At 40.0% G+C, this 21960-nt stretch overlaps 1 protein-coding gene across 2 annotated transcripts in view; it reads left to right on the top strand.

Moving 5' to 3' along the window:
- Nucleotides 1-21960, top strand: part of tln2a (talin 2a) — a 66011-nt gene that overhangs the window by 41000 nt on the left and 3051 nt on the right. For both annotated transcript variants that reach the window (XM_056267280.1, XM_056267281.1), the window contains exons 23-57: nt 1012-1125; nt 1220-1333; nt 1467-1601; nt 2394-2522; nt 2647-2749; nt 3169-3377; nt 3572-3691; nt 3871-4068; nt 4156-4295; nt 4381-4474; nt 4562-4651; nt 5513-5635; nt 5741-5884; nt 5984-6145; nt 6252-6374; nt 6463-6644; nt 6737-6869; nt 7097-7198; nt 7304-7474; nt 7558-7704; nt 8537-8638; nt 8766-8885; nt 8968-9114; nt 9243-9412; nt 11543-11726; nt 11846-11971; nt 12673-12789; nt 15217-15402; nt 15497-15604; nt 17923-18028; nt 18432-18556; nt 19672-19797; nt 20186-20248; nt 20334-20516; nt 21815-21940. In XM_056267280.1, the coding sequence (XP_056123255.1) occupies nt 1012-1125; nt 1220-1333; nt 1467-1601; nt 2394-2522; nt 2647-2749; nt 3169-3377; nt 3572-3691; nt 3871-4068; nt 4156-4295; nt 4381-4474; nt 4562-4651; nt 5513-5635; nt 5741-5884; nt 5984-6145; nt 6252-6374; nt 6463-6644; nt 6737-6869; nt 7097-7198; nt 7304-7474; nt 7558-7704; nt 8537-8638; nt 8766-8885; nt 8968-9114; nt 9243-9412; nt 11543-11726; nt 11846-11971; nt 12673-12789; nt 15217-15402; nt 15497-15604; nt 17923-18028; nt 18432-18556; nt 19672-19797; nt 20186-20248; nt 20334-20516; nt 21815-21940 (4722 nt within the window). The remainder of the gene's footprint in view (nt 1-1011; nt 1126-1219; nt 1334-1466; nt 1602-2393; nt 2523-2646; nt 2750-3168; nt 3378-3571; nt 3692-3870; nt 4069-4155; nt 4296-4380; nt 4475-4561; nt 4652-5512; nt 5636-5740; nt 5885-5983; nt 6146-6251; nt 6375-6462; nt 6645-6736; nt 6870-7096; nt 7199-7303; nt 7475-7557; nt 7705-8536; nt 8639-8765; nt 8886-8967; nt 9115-9242; nt 9413-11542; nt 11727-11845; nt 11972-12672; nt 12790-15216; nt 15403-15496; nt 15605-17922; nt 18029-18431; nt 18557-19671; nt 19798-20185; nt 20249-20333; nt 20517-21814; nt 21941-21960) is intronic.

Below are 21960 nucleotides of genomic sequence, written 5' to 3'. Positions count from 1 at the left end.
TGTTACAGAGTTCGCGCTGCGCTGACTTGTAATCTGCGTGGCTCAATGGACCGAGACGCGCGAGCGCGACAGACTCGACAGCGCAGGAGAAGTGTTTGCTTGCGCCAGCCAATGGTCAGAGCGGCGCGAATTAATCTCACCAGCGCCGCGCTGACCAATAAAACAGCACATCCCATACCGAAATGTACTAAATTGCACAAAAGAAAATCGACCATTCCATAATATGTCAGGACTACTTAATCGGCCTATAGTTTCCTACAATGCGCCTAGCTATTTGACCACACTGATTTCCGTTAATAATAGCAGATGTTTATGGGTCAAATCTCTCACTCTCTCCCTGCAACTTTTTGTTACCCTCCTTTCCTGCCCCTAGACCAGAAAGGGGGCTTGTAACAGTATGGGTCAAATGTAAACGAATGGTGCCAAACGCGCTGTTTTATTGGTCGGCGCGGCGCTGGTGAGATTAGTCATTTTAATTTATTTGTTTCCCTCTGAAAATCCACTTTCATTGAAATCTAGTGGCTCCTTTTTTTCTTTTGATTCTGCCTATTTTTTTCCAAATGAATGCAGCTGGAATTAATGCAATAAATATGTTTTTTTTTTTACAAAGATTTCAAATTGTTTGTGGTCTATAACCTGTATCAGAATGAGGTTCGCAATGGTGCGCCCGAAGGCATGGGGGTTGAAGACCCAGTCAGTGACGTCACGATATGCAAATTTGTTTGAATTCATACCGACCTAATCAACATGACCAAAATTATCCTTTTTTTTTTACATTGAATCTTGAAAAAAAAATATATAGACCTACCTACCGACCCTTTTTTTTTTTTTTTTTGCTGTTACTGCAAACCAAAATATTTTTAAGGATGGCCTCAGTGACTGATGGTTATGATTGAGAAAAATAATTCAATTTAGACAGGATCATATGTGATTTACGCAAGGGAGTGTTTGACATAAATCCAACCGTTTGAATGAAACCCTGAACTGTGTGTCTGTTTTCTATCTTTCCAGAATGCCGCTAAACAAGCTGCTGCCGCTGCCACTCAGACTATTGCGGCATCCCAGAATGCAGCAGCCTCTAACAAGAATACTGCTGCCCACCAACAACTTGTTCAGAGCTGCAGGGTTTGTAGAAGTTTTGTTTGTGAATTTCTAAAGTGTTATTAATGTATTCCTAATGTTTATACCACTGTATTCTCTATATGTCAACGTGTGTTAGGCTGTAGCTGACCATATTCCCCAGCTGGTGCAGGGAGTGAGGGGCAGTCAGGGTCAGCCAGAGGATGGTAGTGCCCAGCTTGCCCTCATCATTGCCAGCCAGAACTTCCTTCAAGTAACCATCTACCCTTTCACTGATATTAATCACCTTACACTCATCAGATAACATCACTCTACTGTAAAAGTGCTCTTTTAAAAAGCTTCTCCTTCAATACTAAAATGTCTTATTCCATGTCTTTGTTTTCCAGCCTGGAAGTAAGATGGTTTCTTCAGCGAAGTCGTCTGTGCCAACTGTTTCGGATCAGGCGGCAGCCATGCAGCTTGGGCAGTGTGCAAAGAATCTGGCCACCAGCCTGGCTGAACTCCGCACTGCTGCACAGACGGTACTTAATCTGTCTTTTCCACACATGTATTTAATGAGTAAAATGCCGCATTCTGTTTACCTTGAAAGTCGGATCTGGAAATGACGTCACACGCGAGTTAACCGCGTTCCATTCGCTTGCTCTTTTGGAGTACATACACATAAATAAGCGGTATTTTGCACAGATAATGCCGCATGTAGTGTGTGTGAATGTGTCGTGACAGGAAAGTCATCCAGTGTTAAACCTGTGCCAAATCAAATGTGTGTTTGTGAAGCGGAACCTGCAAATGAGCGGGAATAACGCTAGGAAGATGGATGGATGCCGGAATGCGGCACAATGCGGCACATTTGAGACAAACAGAAGTCCTAATAAACAATATATTACTGTTGTTTCACCAATCTGTTGAAGCGCTGAGTGAGCAGCCATATTGGATTCTGAAGTCAGGGTTGTTTGTGGTTCCTCTGAGCTTCCAAATCGGAACCCCAACTTGGGGAGCCATTCCAGTTAAAGATTTCTACTGGGATCTCGGAATTTCTGACTTCCAAGTACAAAAGGAATGCACCATAAGGGATATGCAAATGAAAATTCTCGTTCCAAACCTTAATGACTGACTGACTTCTGTGGAACATAAAAAAATATATTTTGAAGAATGTTGGTAACTGAACCAAAATTCTTACAAATATCTCCTTTTTAGTTCTGCAGAAGAAAGAAATAAGTAAGTGTTTGGAATGATATCAGAGTGAGTAAATGATGACAGAATTTTGATTTTTTGGTGAGCTATCCATTAATGAAATCCTGTCATGTGATATCTAGGCTCATGAAGCGTGCGGCCCCATGGAGATAGACTCTGCCCTTATAGCGGTGCAGACGCTTAAGAATGAACTCCAGGATGCAAAAATGGCAGCTTCTGAAGGACAGCTGAAACCATTACCTGGAGAATCAGTGAGTTGATCAGTGATACTATGATTCTTTTGCATAACCTCTGAACACTATCTTCTCAGCACAGACATATTGTTTGATTGTGTGAATTATCCATCCATTTTGGGATGCAATTTGTTTGTTTTAGTTGGAAAAGTGTACTCAGGATCTGGGTGGTACATCTAAGGCCGTTGGTTCATCGATGGCCCAACTGCTTACCTGTGCAGCACAGGGAAATGAACATTACACAGGTAATACACTCACTAGCATAGGAAACACATTTATTTGGCTAAATGGAGACTTACCTTAGAGCTCTGTTGTTTTAAGTTACTAATCCTAACCTTAACCCTATAGTAAGTACATGTAGTTAATTAATAATACTCTGTACTTTATTTGGGTAATTACACTGTAACAACGTCACCTTAAAATAGTGTATACCTTATATATTTTTTTATATTTGAGGAGGTTTTGTAAAATTAAGATAGCTTACAGGGGCTGTTTTTTCTAAGTGAGCTCAAAAAACATACATTCTTGCACATGTACACACACACACACACACACACACACACACACACACACACACACACACACACACACACACACACACACACACACACACACACACACACACACCTCCACTCCCAAACACATGAATTGTATGTGTTCACAGGTGTTGCTGCTAGCGAAACTGCCCAGGCTCTCAAGACATTAGCACAGGCTGCGAGGGGTGTTGCTGCCACCACATCAGACCCTGCTGGAGCCATAGCCATGTTGGATTCTGCTTGGGAAGTTATGGAAGGGTCGGCTAAATTGATTTCTGAAGCCAAGGAGGCGCTGGTTGCTCCTGGTGATGCAGAGATACAACAGAGGCTGGCACAGGTGAGGGAGGAAGAGATGTAAATGTAATGTGAATAATACAAAAAGAAGACATTTATCATTTATCAGATATCTGTTCTTGCTAAATAAGTGTTACTTTTCTTTCCCAAAAAATAATCTTACTGACCACAAACATAAAAATATAACAAGTATTTTACTGACTTTATTGTTGTGTATGTCTCTGTTTTGTGTACTAGGTAGCAAAGGCTGTGTCTCACTCACTGAACGCATGTGTGAACTGTCTACCTGGACAAAAAGATGTTGATATGGCCCTGAAAAGCATTGGAGAAGCCAGCAAAAAACTACTTGTAGAGACGGTGAGCAACAAACAAGAAAATCCTTTTTCTTTCCTCCAAAAACTATTGTAGCTTGAAGGTTGCTAGAGCTATTCCTTAATATACTCTCTCTGCCCTCAACATAGTGCATGCAGTTATTAAATGTACATGGCCCTAATGTGTCTCTGGAGTGTTTTGTGACCTTTTTCTTTTTATTGCAGCTCCCTCCTTGCAGTAAGACCTTCCAGGAGGCTCAGAGTGACCTGAACCAGACCGCAGCCGATCTGAACCAGTCCGCAGGTGATGTGGTCCATGCCTCTAGAGGGACCACTATCAAGCTTGCAGATGCTTCTGGGAAGTTCAGTGAGGACTTTGATGAGTTTCTAGATGCTGGCATTGAGATGGCTGGCCATACACAGGTACGATGTGTGGAGCAGGACAGAACGTGAGAAGGTGGATAGGTCTTCCTTTTCCTAAAATAAGAAGGAATTCTTGGTTGTTTTTAGGGTAAGGATGATCAGATACAGGTGATTGGGAATTTGAAGAACATCTCAATGGCCTCCAGTAAGCTGCTGTTGGCAGCCAAGTCTTTATCTGTGGACCCTGGAGCAGGAAATGCAAAGAACCTGCTCGCTGCTGCTGCCAGGTACTTCACGCCGTGTTTATTCAGTTGTGTTTTATATATGCTCTTGTTTCTATTTTTAACCTCACTCCCCTGCATGTTTATTCAGAACGGTGACCGACAGCATCAATCAGCTGATTACCCTGTGTACCCAGAATGCCCCAGGACAGAGGGAATGTGACAATGCTCTAAGAGAGCTTGAGGTATTATATATAAACAATGCACAGTACTAAGTAATTTGTCTTACTATTGAAAAAAAATGGGATATTGTCTCTTTTTGTGGGTTACAGGCTGTTAGGGGACTGCTGGATAACCCGAATGAGCCAGTCAATGATCTCTCCTACTTTGACTGCATTGAAAGTGTCATGGAGAACTCTAAGGTAACAGCAACATGATTATATTGGACTGTAGTGGTGCGCAAATTGCAGTTTGGGATTGGGCGGTTTTGTTTTGTAAAAAACATGTTTTCACTGTGTTTTTTTTATTTATTAAATAAATGCAACCTTGATGAGCAAAATATCTTAAAAAAATCTTACAGACCCCACGCTTTTGAACGATAGCGTACATTATTATAAAAGTAAAAATAAAGTTTGCATATTGTGAATGGTATTAGCACTTTCAATTGCAATTGAATCTCACATACTTGCGGCCAGATTTACTAAAAAGGACAAATTAGCATGAGAGTGCAATTCCAAAAAAGCGCAGATGATCTACTGAAATCGTGCAAATTAAAGAACACTGATGCAGCCGGATCATTCAATAATGACCAACACAAATAATGGGCGGTAAATAATGGTGCAAATACCAGTAAATTGACTAGCACAAACCTTAGTAAATCACCTTGCATGATTAATTTAAGTACTCTACACCCCTAAATTTTGCATCTAAAAGGGAAACTCTTTCAAATGCATATTCAATAAGGTCAGCCGCAAAAATAACTGTCTATGCCTTTTCAGAGCTAATTTTTCACTGTGTGTCTTTAAATCCTGGCGGTAGTTTTTTAACGCCAAAAAAGGGTTTTCACTGGCGCAAGCTGTAAATCTGGCCCTAAATGGGCAAAATTCCTGTTAAGATGCTGAACTGCTGTGAACAAAACTAACAAAATTTCAATAAAAATATATATTTTTTTAAATTAAAAAAAAATCCTGAACTGCAACCATTCATATAGCCTGTTGATATTGGTAAATGTTAATGCACATCACTAAATGATGACTGATCTGTAATCCACGTCTTTCTGTTAGATACTCGGTGAGTCTATGGCCGGTATCTCACATAACTGTAAGACAGGAGATGTTCCAGCATTTGGAGACTGTGTGGGTGGAGCCTCTAAAGCTCTGTGTGGACTGACTGAAGCAGCTGGTCAGGTAAGAAACTACCAGCTTCATTCTCAACCATTAAACATTTTTTACCTCTGAACACTTTTACTTTGTGTATGTGCCGTTCATACTTGTTTTTTGGTGTGTCTCTAGGCTTCTTATCTAGTGGGTGTGTCTGACCCCAACAGCCAAGCTGGACATCCAGGCTTAGTGGATCCTATCCAGTTCGCTCGTGCTAATCAGGCAATCCAGATGGCTTGCCAAAATCTTGTTGACTCAGACAGTAGTCCTTCACAGGTAGCTTCGTTCTGTCAGATCTTGGGCATGTAGTGTTTCTTTCTGCAACATCTTAATCTGCACTTTTAAGGCCAAAATGTTCAAATGTGCATGTTGCAGGTGCTCTCAGCTGCCACCATTGTTGCCAAGCACACCTCAGCGCTGTGTAATGCTTGTCGACTGGCTTCATCTAAGACTGCCAACCCTGTGGCTAAAAGACACTTTGTGCAGTCAGCCAAAGAAGTGGCCAACAGCACAGCCAGCCTGGTCAAAACAATCAAGGTTAAACCACTCCTCTTTATAAATGATTCCAACTTTTATCCACTCCAATGACAGCAAATGATTGCTTTCTAGCATCATTTATTTTCCCTCTTCTCTCCCACCATAGGCATTAGATGGGGATTTCTCTGAGGAAAACCGTGAGAAATGTCGTGTTGCAACAGCGCCGCTCATTGAAGCTGTTGACAATCTGACTACGTTTGCTAGTGTACCTGCACAGATAAGTAAAGAGGTATGAGTTTCTTCTTCATTGAAATGTTATTCACAATTGAGTCATTCTTTTTGTTAATGATATTTATATTTTTATACTCACAATTTAGGGTTCTGCTGCACAGGAGCCAATCATCCAATCAGCACACTCCATGCTTGGCAGCTCCACCCACCTTTTGAAGACAGCACGGTCATTAGTTATGAACCCTAAAGATCCACCCACGTGGTCATTACTGGCAAGCCATTCACGCATCGTGTCAGACTCCATCAAGAGCCTCATCACTGCTATCAGGTAACACATATATACTCACTTTTGTTTTTAGTATGAGACGTGCAATAGAAATACATTTAAATAATTTGTGTTTATGTGATTTGGTATTACAGGGATAAAGCCCCTGGCCAAAAGGAATGTGACTCAGCCATTGATAATATCAATAAATGCATCCGAGATATTGAGCAGGCCTCTCTTGCAGCTGTCAGCCAGAATCTTCCTCCTAGAGATGAAGTTTCATCTGAGGTAAATGTGTTTCTACAGTAGCTACTCAGAATAGTGTTTATTACTAGCTTCATGGCTGTTATCACAACTCTATTGAGTAGTATATCAATTAGTATATCAATATGTATGTGTATATATATATATATATTTATATTTATGTGTGGGTGTGTGTGTTTAAAAATATATATAAAAGAGACCACTGACCATCGCAACACAACCCATCCTTAACACATGTTGTATTGTATCAGGCTTTGCAGGAGCAGTTAACATCATCTGTTCAGGAGGTGGGTCACCTGATTGAGCCGATTTCTACAGCAGCAAAAGGAGAAGCAGCACAGCTGGGACATAAGGTAAATAAAATTATGAAGCCTTTCCGGTCTAAAATTAGTTTTCATATAGTTTTCAACTCTAATGCATGCCATAAGTATGAACTTAAACCTTTCTCTGTTCCTCAGGTCTCTCAGTTGGTCAGTTACTTCACCCCGCTGGTCTCAGCCTCGATGGGCATGGCCTCCAAAATCTTCGATCATCAGCAGCAGATGAACCTTCTGGATCAGACCAAGACTCTTACTGAGTCTGCTCTACAAATGCTGTATGCTGCCAAGGAAGGGGGTGGAAACCCTAAGGTGCATGTCATCCATTCAAATATGTGATACCTCCATGTAAAATTTCAATCTTTTAACAGTTTCATTAACCCATTTTTCTTTAGGCCTTTCATACCCATGATGCCATAGCAGAAGCTGCACAGTTGATGAGGGAAGCTGTTGATGACCTCTTGCTGACCCTGAATGAAGCTGCTAGTGAGGTTGGCATGGTCAGTGGCATGGTGGATTCGATTGCTGATGCTATGGGGAAGGTAACAACCTACATACTTTTGCATTATAAACAGCCTTAATATACTTTATAATTACATTTAAATGAAAACTGTTTGATATTTTAAAGGGCACCTATTATGCAAAATTTACTTTTACATGGTGTTTGAGCATTAATGTGTTGGCAGTGTGTGTACACAACCACCCTATAAAGATATAAATTATTTTACTTATTATAATTATTACCTTCTTTTTTTTTAAATCCCCATAAATCATAAGCACTGTCTCGGAACAAGCGGTTTGCAGATCCTTGGCACTTTTCACAGGCCCCTCCCACGAATGTTGACGGACACTGCGTATTAGCATAGACCCGCCCTGAGTGAGCTGTACACAGTCCGCCATTGTTTTGACGGCGGAGCAGCTGTAGACAAGAATGTCTCCTAAGCGATTGAGGTGTTTTCTCATTTAATCACGACCAGTGGCGTAGAGCAAATCTTATTCTCTGGCTCTGTAGGCATTATTGTCCAACTCTGGTTCGAAATGAACACCGCTACTGAGGGTTTCTGTTCTGATATTTTCATTTTGTGAGATGAGATTGTCCTTACACCGAGGTGTGAGCTCTTGAAGCTCCGCCCTTTTCTTTAAAGGGGGCCAGAAGCACCAGCTCATTTGCATTTAAAGGGACACCCCCAAAAAGTGTCAATTTTAACATGCTGTAAAAAATTATCTGTGGGGTATTTTGAGCTAAAACTTAACATACACACATCAGAGACTTATTTTACATCTTGTAAAAATGGGGCATAATAGATACCCTTTAAGTGTTTAAAATAATTTAAAACAGCCATGTAGTGTTTAAATGATCTTGTGATCCTGTAGTTAGGTGAAGGTTCTCCACCAGAACCAGAAGGTTCATTTGTGGAATATCAGACCACCATGGTGAGATACTCCAAAGCTATTGCTGTCAGTGCGCAGGAGATGGTGAGCAATCGTAATTTTCTACATTTAATGTGTTTTATCCTGTATATCTATAAAACACAGTATAACATAAACATTTAGGCAGACTTATGTGTCCAATTTCATTGTATCGCTTTATTCTCTCCCTCAGATCACTAAATCAGTGAGTGCTCCAGAGGATCTGGGCAGTTTGGCCTCACAGGTCACTGCAGACTACAGTCAGCTTGCAGTTCAAGGACGTCTAGCTGCTGCTACTGCGGAACCAGAGGAGGTCATTGACATACAGCTGCACGGTCGGTCACTCTTTGTGTATCTCTCACTCACACGCTGACCCCTGTTTTGGTGATTTTTAGATCGGGTTCCAGATAAAGACACGTGTGCAGGAACTGGGGCACGGCTGCATTGTTCTCGTTCAGAAGGCTGGAGCGCTGCAGATCAGTCCATCTGACTCGTTCACAAAGAGAGAACTTATTGAGTGTGTACGAGCCGTCACTGAGAAGGTGCTGGAACAACACAGAGCAAATTCAGATGCATTACTTACAACTATCTATCAAAGAATTTGTTGTTCTCTGTTGAAATTACAGTTTCTCCATATAGTAGAATTGATTTTAATGTGTGTTTTCTGTAGGTGTCTATGGTGCTGTCTGCATTGCAAGCCGGTAATAAGGGCACTCAAGCCTGTATCACTGCAGCCAGTGCTGTATCGGGCATCATCGCTGACCTGGACACCACCATCATGTTTGCTTCTGCTGGTACACTCAATGCCGAGAACGATTCGGACTCCTTCGCTGATCACAGGTATCACACAAATATATAATACAATGGGGTAATTTACAGTCTACAGCTATTGGTGATACACTGAAATATAAAGTTATTGGGTGAAACAAAAAAAATGTGGACACATTGGGTCAAATTTAATCTGAAAGCAGAATATTAATACTTTAAATTAGACTTGTTTTGCAATAGAATTTTGACCCTTTTTCAGCTATAATTTTTAGATGGACAAAATTTTGGTGCATCTCTATCGGTCATTATTATACAAAATGAAACTAACGGGTGGTCTTGTATCATCCTGAAGGAATTTATTTTGCAGTTATTACCAGATAACTAACCAATATCATGCTTAATTACACTGCTGCATACCAAATTATTAAATAAGTGGACATTTAAAGGTGCTCTAAGCCATCGGTTCCCAACAGGGGGGTCGCGGCCCATAAGGGGGCCTCAGCGAGCTCTGGGGGGGGTCGCGTCATATTTTGAAAGGTTTGAGCAATGAGCATTAAATAAAAGTCCTTAACTTTTTTCTGTTCAAAATTTACAAAATGTATATAATGAGCGAGTTCATCATGAATCCATTTTCCAATCCGTGTTTTTGTCTTATCCTGAACCACTATGGTACACCTATAATAAGTGTTTACATTGGGACTATTTTACACTGGTTCGGATCGCTGCCGCTGCGGAGTAGCCCAGTGCCTGCGTGACGCGTCATAGACGTACACAGAGAGAAGTAGTTCCGGCTACAATGTTCTTCCGAAAGACGCCTTATTCTGTTAATAAACGCAAGTTTATTATCGCTCGCTATAGCGCCAAAAGTGTAAAAAATAAAGCCTCACATTGATAAAGCCTCACAAATAACATGCAAGTATTGAGGCCCCAGACAACAGTCATTTAGTAATAGCCTACGGTATATTCTTTCTTTTTTTTACCTACACACCAGTGTGAATATTTTTGGTTTTGCATTTCAAATAGGGCCAATATATAGGCTTCTCCTAGGCTTGCGTTTTTAAATTACAAAGGGCCTACTGATGTTTTTGTTATTGTATTTTCAATATTATAGGCTATTATTTGTGCTATAGGCTATTATTTGTGCATAAACAACATATTTGTTTGTTTGTTTGTTTGAAAACAACATATTTTGTCATCCTTGCTGCAAGCTTACAAGAGCGATAATATCATTAAATGTGAAGGGGGGCCCTAAAATATTTTCTTGAGAAAAAGGGGGTCTCAGACAAAAAAAGGTTGGGAACCACTGCTCTAAGCGATGTTGGGTGACGTCACTTCTTGTTGATGTTCGAAGTATTGTCAAACAAAACGGAGGCTAGCTAGACCCTCCCTCCTCCTCATCTGTGCACTAACCCCCCAAACCTCACCCCCAAATCCTTCTTGTTAGTTATTGGCTGGAACACTGTTTGTAATGTTTTTTCGTGGTGCGGGTTGGCCCAGTTTGTTTTTGTTGCCGTTTGTGGAGCCTGGGGTGTTTACAGAGATCGCATTTTTTTACACTGTGTTCAGGGGACAGACAGCTAGCGGATAGTGAGGAGATGTTTGCTGTATGTGACAAAAAATGTTTTGGCCTAAAAAACGTGTGACATTGCTTAGAGCACCTTTAAATATAGAATATATTTTGAATTGAATTTATTTTATTTGATATATTGAATTTATGAAAGGGATAGTTCAATGAAAATTCTGTCATCATTTACTCACCCTCAAGTTGTTCCAAACCTGTATGAATTTCTTTCTTCTGCTGAACACAAAAGAAGATATTGAAGAATGTCACTAACCAAACAGTTGATGGGTCCCATTGACTTTCATAGTATTTTTTTTTCCCATACTATGGAAGTCAATGGGGCCCATCAACTGTATGTTACCCATATTCCTTAATGTGAGGACCCATATTCCTTAATGTTTTTTGTATTCTGTGAGAGGAAATACTAGAGGGATACTACCGTGGATGGATACTAGAAACATTAAACAACACAGGAGATAGAACAGTCAAAAATATTTGACCCCAGAGCGCCACAATTGACCGATCAAGAAGGCAGCATGTGCAATCACTAATATGCAAGAAGGCAGAATACAATCACATATGTACATAAACATTATTATCAAACTTGTATCACTTCTCTCTCTCTCTCTTTTTGTTTTTAGGGAGAATATTCTGAAGACAGCTAAAGCGCTGGTGGAGGACACTAAGAACCTTGTTTCAGGTGCAGCATCAAGTCAAGAGAAGCTGGCCCAGGCTGCCCAATCTTCTGCCAAGACCATCACACAACTTACAGATGTGGTGAAATTGGGAGCGGCCAGCATAGGCCCAGATGACCCAGAAACACAGGTGAGAGTAAAGGGGAAAGTGATGAGGACAGAGAAGTCCAACACAGAGATTTAGCAGCAGCCAGTCGTAAGTCATCTTCCTGAAATGTGAATGTGTTATTATCATTCATCTCCTCGTAGGTGGTGTTGATCAACGCAGTGAAGGATGTTGCTAAAGCTTTGGCTGAGCTCATTAGCGCCACCAAGTGTGCAGCAGGAAAAGCTGCCGACGACCCCTCAATGTACCAGCTCAAGAGTGCAGCCAAGGTAGGACTGTGAAAAACACTCAGGCCTCGTTTCTGCGTAACATAAATGTTATTCTCCCTTTTGCAAATTTTCCTTCATACCTCAATAGCACAGAACTTGGTTAGAAACAGTCCAGCTAGACAATTAGCTGTTATATATTTGTCTCTGAAACTGTAATCTCCCAGTTGTCCCTCAGAAATCTGGCCGCAGGGGTGGAAATGTCTCCTAACTCAGATATCAGTAGAAGTGTTCTGGTGAGAAACTCATTTCAGTGTGTGCCATTAATCAGATTAATTATGAATGAGGAAATTAATCTGTGTTCTTCTCCATCCGCTACTGCACACTTAGTCCAACTATTGTGCCATAAATTGAACTACATGCTCTATTAATGGCATAGTTCTGCATGAGTTTGGAGTCAATAATTTTTAGGATTCAAAGAAATCATGGTTTAATCAACTTAACCTTAGATCCTTTAATTAGAATTAAGCAAGTGTATAAAGTTCTAGGGTATACATAGCTATTTTTATCTTTTTAATTAAAAAGATTAGGGAAAATAAGTTGTAGTCTATAAATAGCTTGTTTCCAAAGGCTTTTGCAATAGTGAATTTTGACATCAGATGTTTTCCTGTAAAAGTGCTATTAATGTTCACAAAGATTGTGATGTTCTTGAATCTAAAATGTAAGTGACTTGTGTGTGTTTGTGTCTCATCTTTTGTATTCAGGTTATGGTAACTAATGTAACATCCTTACTAAAAACGGTGAAGGCAGTGGAGGACGAGGCTTCAAGAGGAACCAGAGCTCTGGAATCCACTATCGAGTGCATTAAACAGGAACTCACAGTAAGACCGCAAACGCAGAAAACATGGTGTACTAATTGTCTATTTGTTATGTACCTTTTTCCTTTCCTTTTATTTTTCCAGCCCATAACATTTTATTTAAAGTTAAGGCCCTGATATACAAAGTTATTTTTTTGTCCTTAATTTAGGGGTAAAAAAAGTTTGAAATACCTTTGCAGCTGAATACCATTAGCAAACATCCCCGACACCACCCATGCTTCTTAGAGTGCCATTTAGATGACAGTGGTGAGAAAACAGCAGTAAAGAAAGCATCTAATCATGGTGATGATGCATGTGTTTGCACAAGCTCTGCAATACGGCATTTCAATCAAGTCACGTCACCTTTATTTATTTACCACTTTTTGCAATATATTGCTTTAAAACAAGCAGCTTTGCAGTATTAAACATGAATAAACAGTGTCAGTATCGCTTTCAGTTAGAATTACTTCAATATCTACTATAAAATAACACTCCAGTTTGTTCTAGTCTCACTCGTGTCTGACCTCGACAGACTGAACAGAAGAAATGAACTGGAGAAAATTTCTCAATCAAAGAAGGTGGAGCCTCATAGCACAACCTACGTATTACGTAATAACCACAAACCAATGCTGCTTACCAATCGGAGTGAACTTAGCTTGTCAAAAGCAAACTTTTCCAGATGTTTCGAACTCCAAACAAACTTTGTTTTGGCTTGGTTTTGTTTGAAATAATAATACAGTAATAATTTGTTTAGTTTATATAGTGCCTTTCCCAAGCTCAAGGACGCTTCACAATAACAGTAAAGAACAAACAATCAGTTCATACACAAATGGACAGTAGACATTTGCCCAGTCCAAGAAATGAGCGATTGCAGTTGCATATCGCATTGCAATTGGAATACAAACAGAAACAATAACAGAAACAAAAAACAACACTATTTACACACAGCATAGAAGGTGGGCAGTTGAAGCAAAGGTTAGATGCAAAAGGCTAATGGTACATAAGGAAACTGACTGTAATACAGAGTTATGGAAAATGTTTAAGAAAAACATATCATGACTGATTATAATACTGTTTAAACAAATGGGTTTTGAGATTAGACTTAAATTCATGCAGCGTGGTTGTTGTCCTAAGAGCCAGGGGAAGAGAGTTCCATAGCTTATAGGGGCTATAACGGAGAAAGACCTGCCACCCATAGATGAAAGACGAAATCTAGGCTCACAGAGGAGTTCACAGCCAGAAGATCGGAGAGGTCGAGGGGGAATATAAGGAGAAAGTAAGTTAGAGAGATAGGAAGGAGCAAGACCATTGAGTGACTTAAAGGTAAGCTGAAGAATTTAAGTAATACGAGAAAACACGGGTAGCCAGTGGAGGTTGAACAGAATTGGAGTGATAGGAGCAGAGCAGATCGTTTAGTGTAAGTTAGCAATCTTGCGGCAGAGTTTTGAATATATTGCAAACGTGAGATATAATGTGCTGGTTGTCCAGAAAAAAATAACATTACAGTAGTCGAGGCGAGATGTGATAAACGCATGTACCAGCGATTCAGCGTCTTTTGGGCTGACATCGGGACGGAGTTTGGCAATACGGTGGAGTTGAAAAAATTCAGCTTTACAGAGTTGACTAATATAAGCGTTGAAGGTCAGTGAAGGGTCAAGAGTGATACCCAAGTTTTTAACAGTGGCAGATGGAATAATTGATGTAGCTTCAAGGTCAAGAGTGGGAGTATTAGTTATATTTTTTGTTAGAGATGGTGGACCAGTAATTAAGATTTCTGTTTTAGTCAGATTCAAACTGAGAAAATTTCAGTTTAGCCAGGTCTTTAATTCATTAATACATGATGATAGTTATGTAGTCTGGATAGAGTCCGGTCAGAAAGCAGTATATATCTGAATATCGTCGGCATAACAGTGGTATTGAAAACTATGGCGGCGAATAATTTGTCCGAGAGGCAAAATGTAAATAGTAATGGGCCGAGAACTGATCCCTGTGGAACACCTTGTTTGAGAATGACAATGGGAGATTTATAATTGTGCATGGTGATATGGTATTTTCTGTCTGTCAGATAGGAGGAAAACCAGGATAGCACGGCTCCTGAGATACCAATCTCTGAGAGGCGCATGAGTAAGAATTTATGACAGACAGTATCAAAAGCTGAGCTGAGGTCGAGTAATAAAAGTATGGAGAGGTTTCCCGAGTCACCAGAGAGTAAGAGGTCATTGATAACCTTTAAAATGAAAACGAAATGACGTCACACCAGTTTGTTCTTCGATTTCCCTTGAAGTGCATCGAGGCCTTTAAAGTTAACCATCCTTTTCTTTCATTTGACCTTAATTTTGACCTTTTTTTATTTAAGTGCTAATTACAAATCGTACACATACATAGACAAGCATGGTTACAAAGCTAAATGTGAAACATCCCAATTGACAATTATGTTGTCATTGTACTCAGATGTTCCAGTCTAAAGAAGCCCCTGAGAAGTCAACTACTCCAGAAGAGTTCATTCGCATGACGAAGGGCATCACCACTGCAACTGCTAAAGCTGTTGCAGCAGGAAATTCTGCCAGACAGGAAGATGTCATCTCCACGGCGAACCTCAGCCGCAAGGTCATAACCGATATGCTGACCACATGCAAGGTGTGTTTTCTGACAGTGTCCATCTATGCTTTATTAGCGAAGTTAGCGAAGGTGGTTTTTGTGTGCGTAATGGACTAAGTATTTTCCACCTCAGCAAGCGGCATATCACGAGGAAGTGAGTGACGACGTCAGGAGAAGAGCTCTGCTATACGGCACTGAATGTACCAATGGATATATAGATCTCCTAGAGCATGTCCTACAGGTACAAACACACACTCGTTCACACACAAAATGCATCTGTACAGTGCTTTGCTGCTTCAGGATTATGCTCTTTTAAAGGTTTCTAAATTTGGTTTTGGAGGTCTCCTACAATAGGTTTACATGCATCCAAGGTCAAAAACACTTTAATTTTATCTTAATGTACATTTCAACATCGATGTACAGTGCCTTGCGAAAGTATTTTTTGCCCTTCGTTTTCCCCCCCCACATTTTATGTTGCAGACTAATGCTAAACTGCTTTAAATGACTTGTTTCCCCCATCAATCTACACTCCATACACTATAATAACAAAGCAATCAACAGATTTTTCTATAAATTTATTAAAAATAAATGTCCCAGAGAAGGGTATGAATATTTATGCACCCATACACTTTTCTGGGAAGCTCAAGAGCATTTCAATTTCGCTTGTAGATGTTATTACCCTTTCAGTGGAGTTAACCTGTGGCAAAATCAATTGAATGGGTATGATTTGGAAAGGCACACATCTCTCAATAAAAGGTTTAACAGCTGAAAATGCATATCAGAGCAAAGACCTAGCCATGAGGTCAAAGGAACTGCCTATAGGGCTTAGAGACTCTGTTGTGTCAAGATACAGATCTGAGAAAGACTACAAAATAAATTCTGCTGCATTAAAGGTTCACAGAGGCATGTAGCCTCCATAATCCTTAATGGAAAAGTTTGGAACAACCAGGACTCTTCCCTAGAGCTGGCCTCCAAACTGAGCAGTCGGTTAAGAAGGGCTTTGGTTAGAGTGTTGAGCATTAAGCTGATGGTCACTCTAGTTGAGCTCCATGATCATAATATGGAGATGGGAGAAACTTACAGAAGGACAAATATCACTGCAACACTCCACCGATCTGGGCTTTATGGCAGTGTGGCCAGACTAAAACCTCTCCTCAGTGATGAAGACACATGAAAACTCACTTGGAATTAGCAAAAAAAAACTCCTAAATGACTCTCAGACTGTGAGAAACAAGAATATCTGATCTGAGGAATCTCAGTTCCAAGCGTCATGTGTGGAGGAAAACAGGCACTGTTTTTACCTACACAATACCATCCCAACAGTAAAGTGTGGTGGTAGCAGCATCATGCTGTGGGGGTGATCTTCTGTGGTAGGGACTGGGCGACTCTGGACGCCTTAATGAAAACCTAGTCCAGAGCATTCAGAACCTCAGACTGGGCAGACGGTTCACATTCCAACAGGACAATGACCCTAAATACACAGCTAATACAATGCAAGAGTGGCTTATAAACAACTCTGTGAATGTCCTTGAGTGGCCCAGCCAGAGCCTTGGATTGAACCTAATAGAACATCTATGAAGAAAGCTGAAAATGTTTGTCCACCGACGGTCCCCATCCAACCTGACAGAGCATGAGAGGATCTGAGAAGAATGGCAGAAAATACCCAAATGCAGATGTGCAAAGCTTGTCACATCATACCCAAAAAGGCTGTAAAAGTTGAGTTAAGGGTACAAATACTTATGCAATGTACTTATTTCAGTTGTACAACAACGTTGTCACATGTTTTTATTATTATTTTTTGCTTTGTCATTATGGTGTATGGAGTATAGATTGATGTGAAAAAAAGTAATTTAAAGTAGTTTGTGATTTGTAAAATGTGAAGAAAAAAAATGAAGGGTACGAATAGTTTCGCAAGGCACTGTATATTATGTGAGCTTTTCTCACGCTGTCTCCTATCCGAGAGCCTACTCTGCTCTAATTGGTCAGATGGCCCAGTCTGTTTTGATTGGTCTACCGCTTATAGTGCTTGTTGGACCACGTGAATTTCTGCTCCGGGGGTTTTCTCAGCACTTTTATACACAGTTATGCGGACAGTAACGATCCCCTCGGTTTAACTGTGTCAATTCAAGCCTGAGTCCTCACCCTTTGGAAGTGCATGCAATTTGGATTTGCTTTCGCAGAGCATAAAACAGTGTATTTTTGACATGTGAGCAAAACGAACCAAACTCTTCCAGGCCTCAGCTATAACTAACTACAGTGTTTGAGGGCGGGTCAAAGTAGACATTTTTCGCAGGCAACCAATGAAGACCATAGGCTGGAATTATGCAAATGTATTAAAAACCTATGAAGGTTTGTGCAGGAAGAAAGACTGGAATTACTGACGACTCATTTCAAACAGTTCAGAATCGGTCCATTCTTTTCCATTTATCATGCAACTTTGCCAGCCTTTTTACATTCACAAACAGCTATATAACACACTACATGAAAAGTAATATCTGAAAAAAGCATAATAGGGGGAGTTTAACCAGAACTGTTTATGTGCATAAATATTTGTTTCAGGTCTTACAAAAGCCAACAGGTGACCAGAAACAGAAGTTGGCGATGTTCTCTAAGAAGGTTGCTGCAGCTGTTACTGAACTGATTCAGACAGCAGAGGCCATGAAAGGTAAACTCACGCACAGACACACACCTTCATTAAGACATATACACACTCGCTCAGTGTAATCTGTGGATTTATTGTGCTGAGTAAAGTTTCCTGTCTTTCCCGTCTCGCTCAAGATGTGGGTGAGTACCATGAGACTCCAGTACAAATGTTATTCCATCTTTGCAAACTCCATTTAGAACACTTACTTATTTAACCACATTTGTGTCTTGTTCATTTGTTTTGATTCATTTCATTTGTGTGCAACACTGTGGCAAAATGAATTACACTCTGGCATGTTTGTTTTAAAAGGCAGCATCCATTGCCCATGCAACTGACACACCACGTTTAGTTATTGCAGCATGCCGTCTATGTGTCGAATCTAGGCCTGCCAAACAGTTGATCAGTGTGTGTATTGTGTGTTTAGGCACTGAGTGGGTCGACCCTGAGGATCCTACTGTGATCGCTGAAACTGAGTTATTGGGAGCTGCTGCCTCAATTGAAGCAGCGGCCAAGAAACTTGAGCAGCTCAAACCAAGAGCCAAACCAAGGGTAATGAACATGCTTAATGCACTGTTTAAAGACTCACCAAGGCTGCATTTATGATTTTTGGAATGTGTGACACTGCAGACTGGAGTAATGGCTGCTGAAAATTCAGCTTTTCCATTACATAAATAAATGACATTTTGAAATAAATATATTATAATAGAAAACAGCTTTTTTAAATTGTAGTAATATTTCACAATGTTACTATTTTTACTGTATTTTTGATCAAATAAATGCAGCCCTGGTGAGCATAAGAGATTCTTAATGACTTGTAGTATATTAATGTAATATGTATTAATTATATATAATGTATATTTGTATTCTATAATAAATTTAAAACTGTTATATGTTTGCATGTATTTGTAGTGTACTGGAATTCAAAATGCCACAAGATGTTGATCATGCTCATTCCCCAAAAATGGCTTAATTATCATAGAGAACAACAAAGTCCACAATTTATATATATATATATATATATATATATATATATATATAAAATTACAAATATATTGTTTGTTGTATAAGAAAAACATGTACAGTCAGTGGCCAAGATTATTACTACAATAATGCAATATTAATAATGTTAATATGATTCATTTTTCCAAATGTTTTGTATTTTTCCCCTCAACTGCAAATGTAAACGATATAACATAGGGAGCTAATGTAATGAACCCTGAACATCTAAAGCTCAAACCTTTTATACAGTATTTAAATAAAGTTGTTACTGTTTTAACAGCTGTGCACTGTATGTTAATAAAGTTCAGACACCCTATTGTCTGAGATGGCTCTCAGATTCCCACACATGTTCCCATTCTACAATTGATGACTATTTGCTTAGGATGTGATGCACTTAAATGTGGCGGAAACAATAAAATTGTGGACTTTGTTGTTCTCTATGATAATTAAGCCATTTTTGGGGAATGAGCATGATCAACCACCTATCTTGGAGGGGAATCTGGGTCGGGGCATACTATAATTTCTTACAGGAGCTAATTCATTATTAACTCTTAAAGAAACAACATTACTGATCATTTTCATTTCAAAAGACACCTTTTTGTTATTGTTGTTCCACCAATCAAATTAAATGTAACAACTGAACTTTTCCTATTTTTTCTTTGCAGCAAGCTGATGAGAGTTTAAACTTTGAAGAGCAGATACTTGAGGCAGCCAAATCTATCGCTGCAGCCACCAGCGCCCTTGTAAAATCAGCTTCAGCAGCTCAGAGAGAACTCGTTGCCCAAGGCAAGGTAAGAAAACATAGCATGAACCAAAAAAAGCTTTGACTAGTCTGTATAATGTTCGCATGAAACTGACATTACGATAGTCTTTTCTTCCCTATTGTGACACATATCCTTCTTGAAAGAGAAAAAAAGTGTAGGGCATGACTTGATTTTGTCCATTGGGAATTGATTGGATCGTTGTGATCTCATGTGAGAGACAGGTTGTCCCGCCCTCATCATCAGAAAAGAGAAAGGATCATGCTGCAAGAGGGAGGGGAAGCTCTTGTTATTCAATATTACGAGGGCACATGAATTTTGAAAAAATAATGATACATTGACTTCATAGCCTGACTTTGAAAGCAACTGTTTCTTGTATTTTTCATTGACTCATTGCCATCTTTTTTCCTTTGTGAAGGTGGGAGCCATCCCTGCCAACGCTGTGGATGATGGACAGTGGTCTCAAGGGCTGATATCTGCTGTAAGTCCTTAAGCATTTAACAGTGACAATAAAATGTCATCATGTTGTATCCCTGAATGACTGCTTTGCTTCCTCACTGTTACAGGCACGCATGGTTGCCGCAGCCACCAGTAATCTCTGTGAGGCAGCAAACGCATCAGTCCAAGGCCATGCCAGTGAGGAAAAGCTCATCTCTTCTGCCAAACAAGTGGCTGCTTCCACTGCACAGCTGTTGGTGGCGTGCAAGGTTAAAGCTGACCAGGATTCAGAGGCTATGAGGAGGCTACAGGTATATACGGTTACATAAAGAAAAAAGATTTCAATAATTCTGATATTCAAATAGTAACTGCACTGTAAAGGCCCCGATATACTCATGGTGAAGTTCATTCTTTTTCGTTCTTCGTTAAGGGGTAAAACGAAGTTTGAAATACGTGAGCAACGATTAATGTCAGCGAACATCCGATGCTGAGAGCGGCATTTAGAGGAATATGTAAATGGGTGCTGTGCACTTTCCTCTCAACAACAAAATAAACACAACAAAAATGAGAAAACAGCAAGCATTTTTTAATAAAGCATAAGAAAAGCATCTGATCATCATAGCAACGCGGATATGTTTGCACGAGCTCTGCAATTCGTCACTTTAGTAAAGTCACGTCATGTTTATTTTTATATCACTTTATACAAAAGATTGCTTCAAATCAAGCAGCTTTAAAGGTCCCGTTCTTCGCGATTCCATTTTTCAAACTTTAGTTAGTGTGTAATGTTGCTGTTAGAGCATAAATAATACCTGTAAAATTATAAAGCTCAAAGTTCAATGCCTAGCGAGATATTTTATTTAACAGAAGTCCCCTTTCAAAGCATACAACGAACGGCCGGTTTGGACTACATTCCTCTACTTCCTTTTTTAATGACGTAACTAGAACAGTTTTTTGACTAATCTCCGCCCACAGGAATACACAAAAAAGGGGGCGTGGTCTTGTTGCGCTCCCACGGAGAAGAAGCACTTCAGCTGCTCATGCATCTCCAATTTATGGTTAGAGGCGTGACCTTTCCGGGCAACGTGCAATAAGCTGCTGTCGAATCACAACACAGGAACCGCTGGCACAATCAGAACTCGCTACGTATTTCTGAAGGAGGGACTTAATAGAACAAGGAAGTCATCAGGCCGTTTTTTGGACAGTGAAAACAGCGGTATACAGATAAGTAAATTGTGTGAAAAATACTGGTTTTTTTACACGCGAAACATGAACACATGTTATATTGCACACTGTAAACACAATCAAAGCTTCAAAAAAACATGAAGAACGGGACCTTTAATGTATTAAACATGAAAATCAAGCAGCTCTCCTGTGTGTTATTGTTTTCCCTCGCGGACTAAAAGTTTCGAACTCCCAAAACGAGCTCTAAACGAACTTCGTTTTGGCCTGATTTTGTTCGAAATGATGTCCCAGCAGTTCATTATTCGATTTCGCTTGCAGTATGTCGGGGCCTTAAATATTCACAAGTAAGCCTAGGCTTACCGTACTATCTTCATATACTATCTATTTCATAGAGGTATTTCTTGAACTTCTTTTGTGTTATGTGCAGGCTGCAGGCAATGCTGTGAAACGTGCCTCTGACAGTCTGGTTCGAGCTGCCCAGAAAGCTGCTTTCAACAAGGCTGATGATGACAATGTGGTGGTCAAGACCAGGTTTGTCGGAGGAATTGCTCAGGTAAGATTTGCAGGCTGAAT

The sequence above is a fragment of the Rhinichthys klamathensis genome, unplaced genomic scaffold (genome assembly GCF_029890125.1).
Source record: "Rhinichthys klamathensis goyatoka isolate OS25496 unplaced genomic scaffold, OSU_Roscu_1.1 h1tg000258l_1, whole genome shotgun sequence".
NCBI classification, from domain to species: domain Eukaryota; kingdom Metazoa; phylum Chordata; class Actinopteri; order Cypriniformes; family Leuciscidae; genus Rhinichthys; species Rhinichthys klamathensis.
Note: the sequence above shows the minus strand (reverse complement) of the source record. Positions and strands in the feature narration are given on the sequence as shown.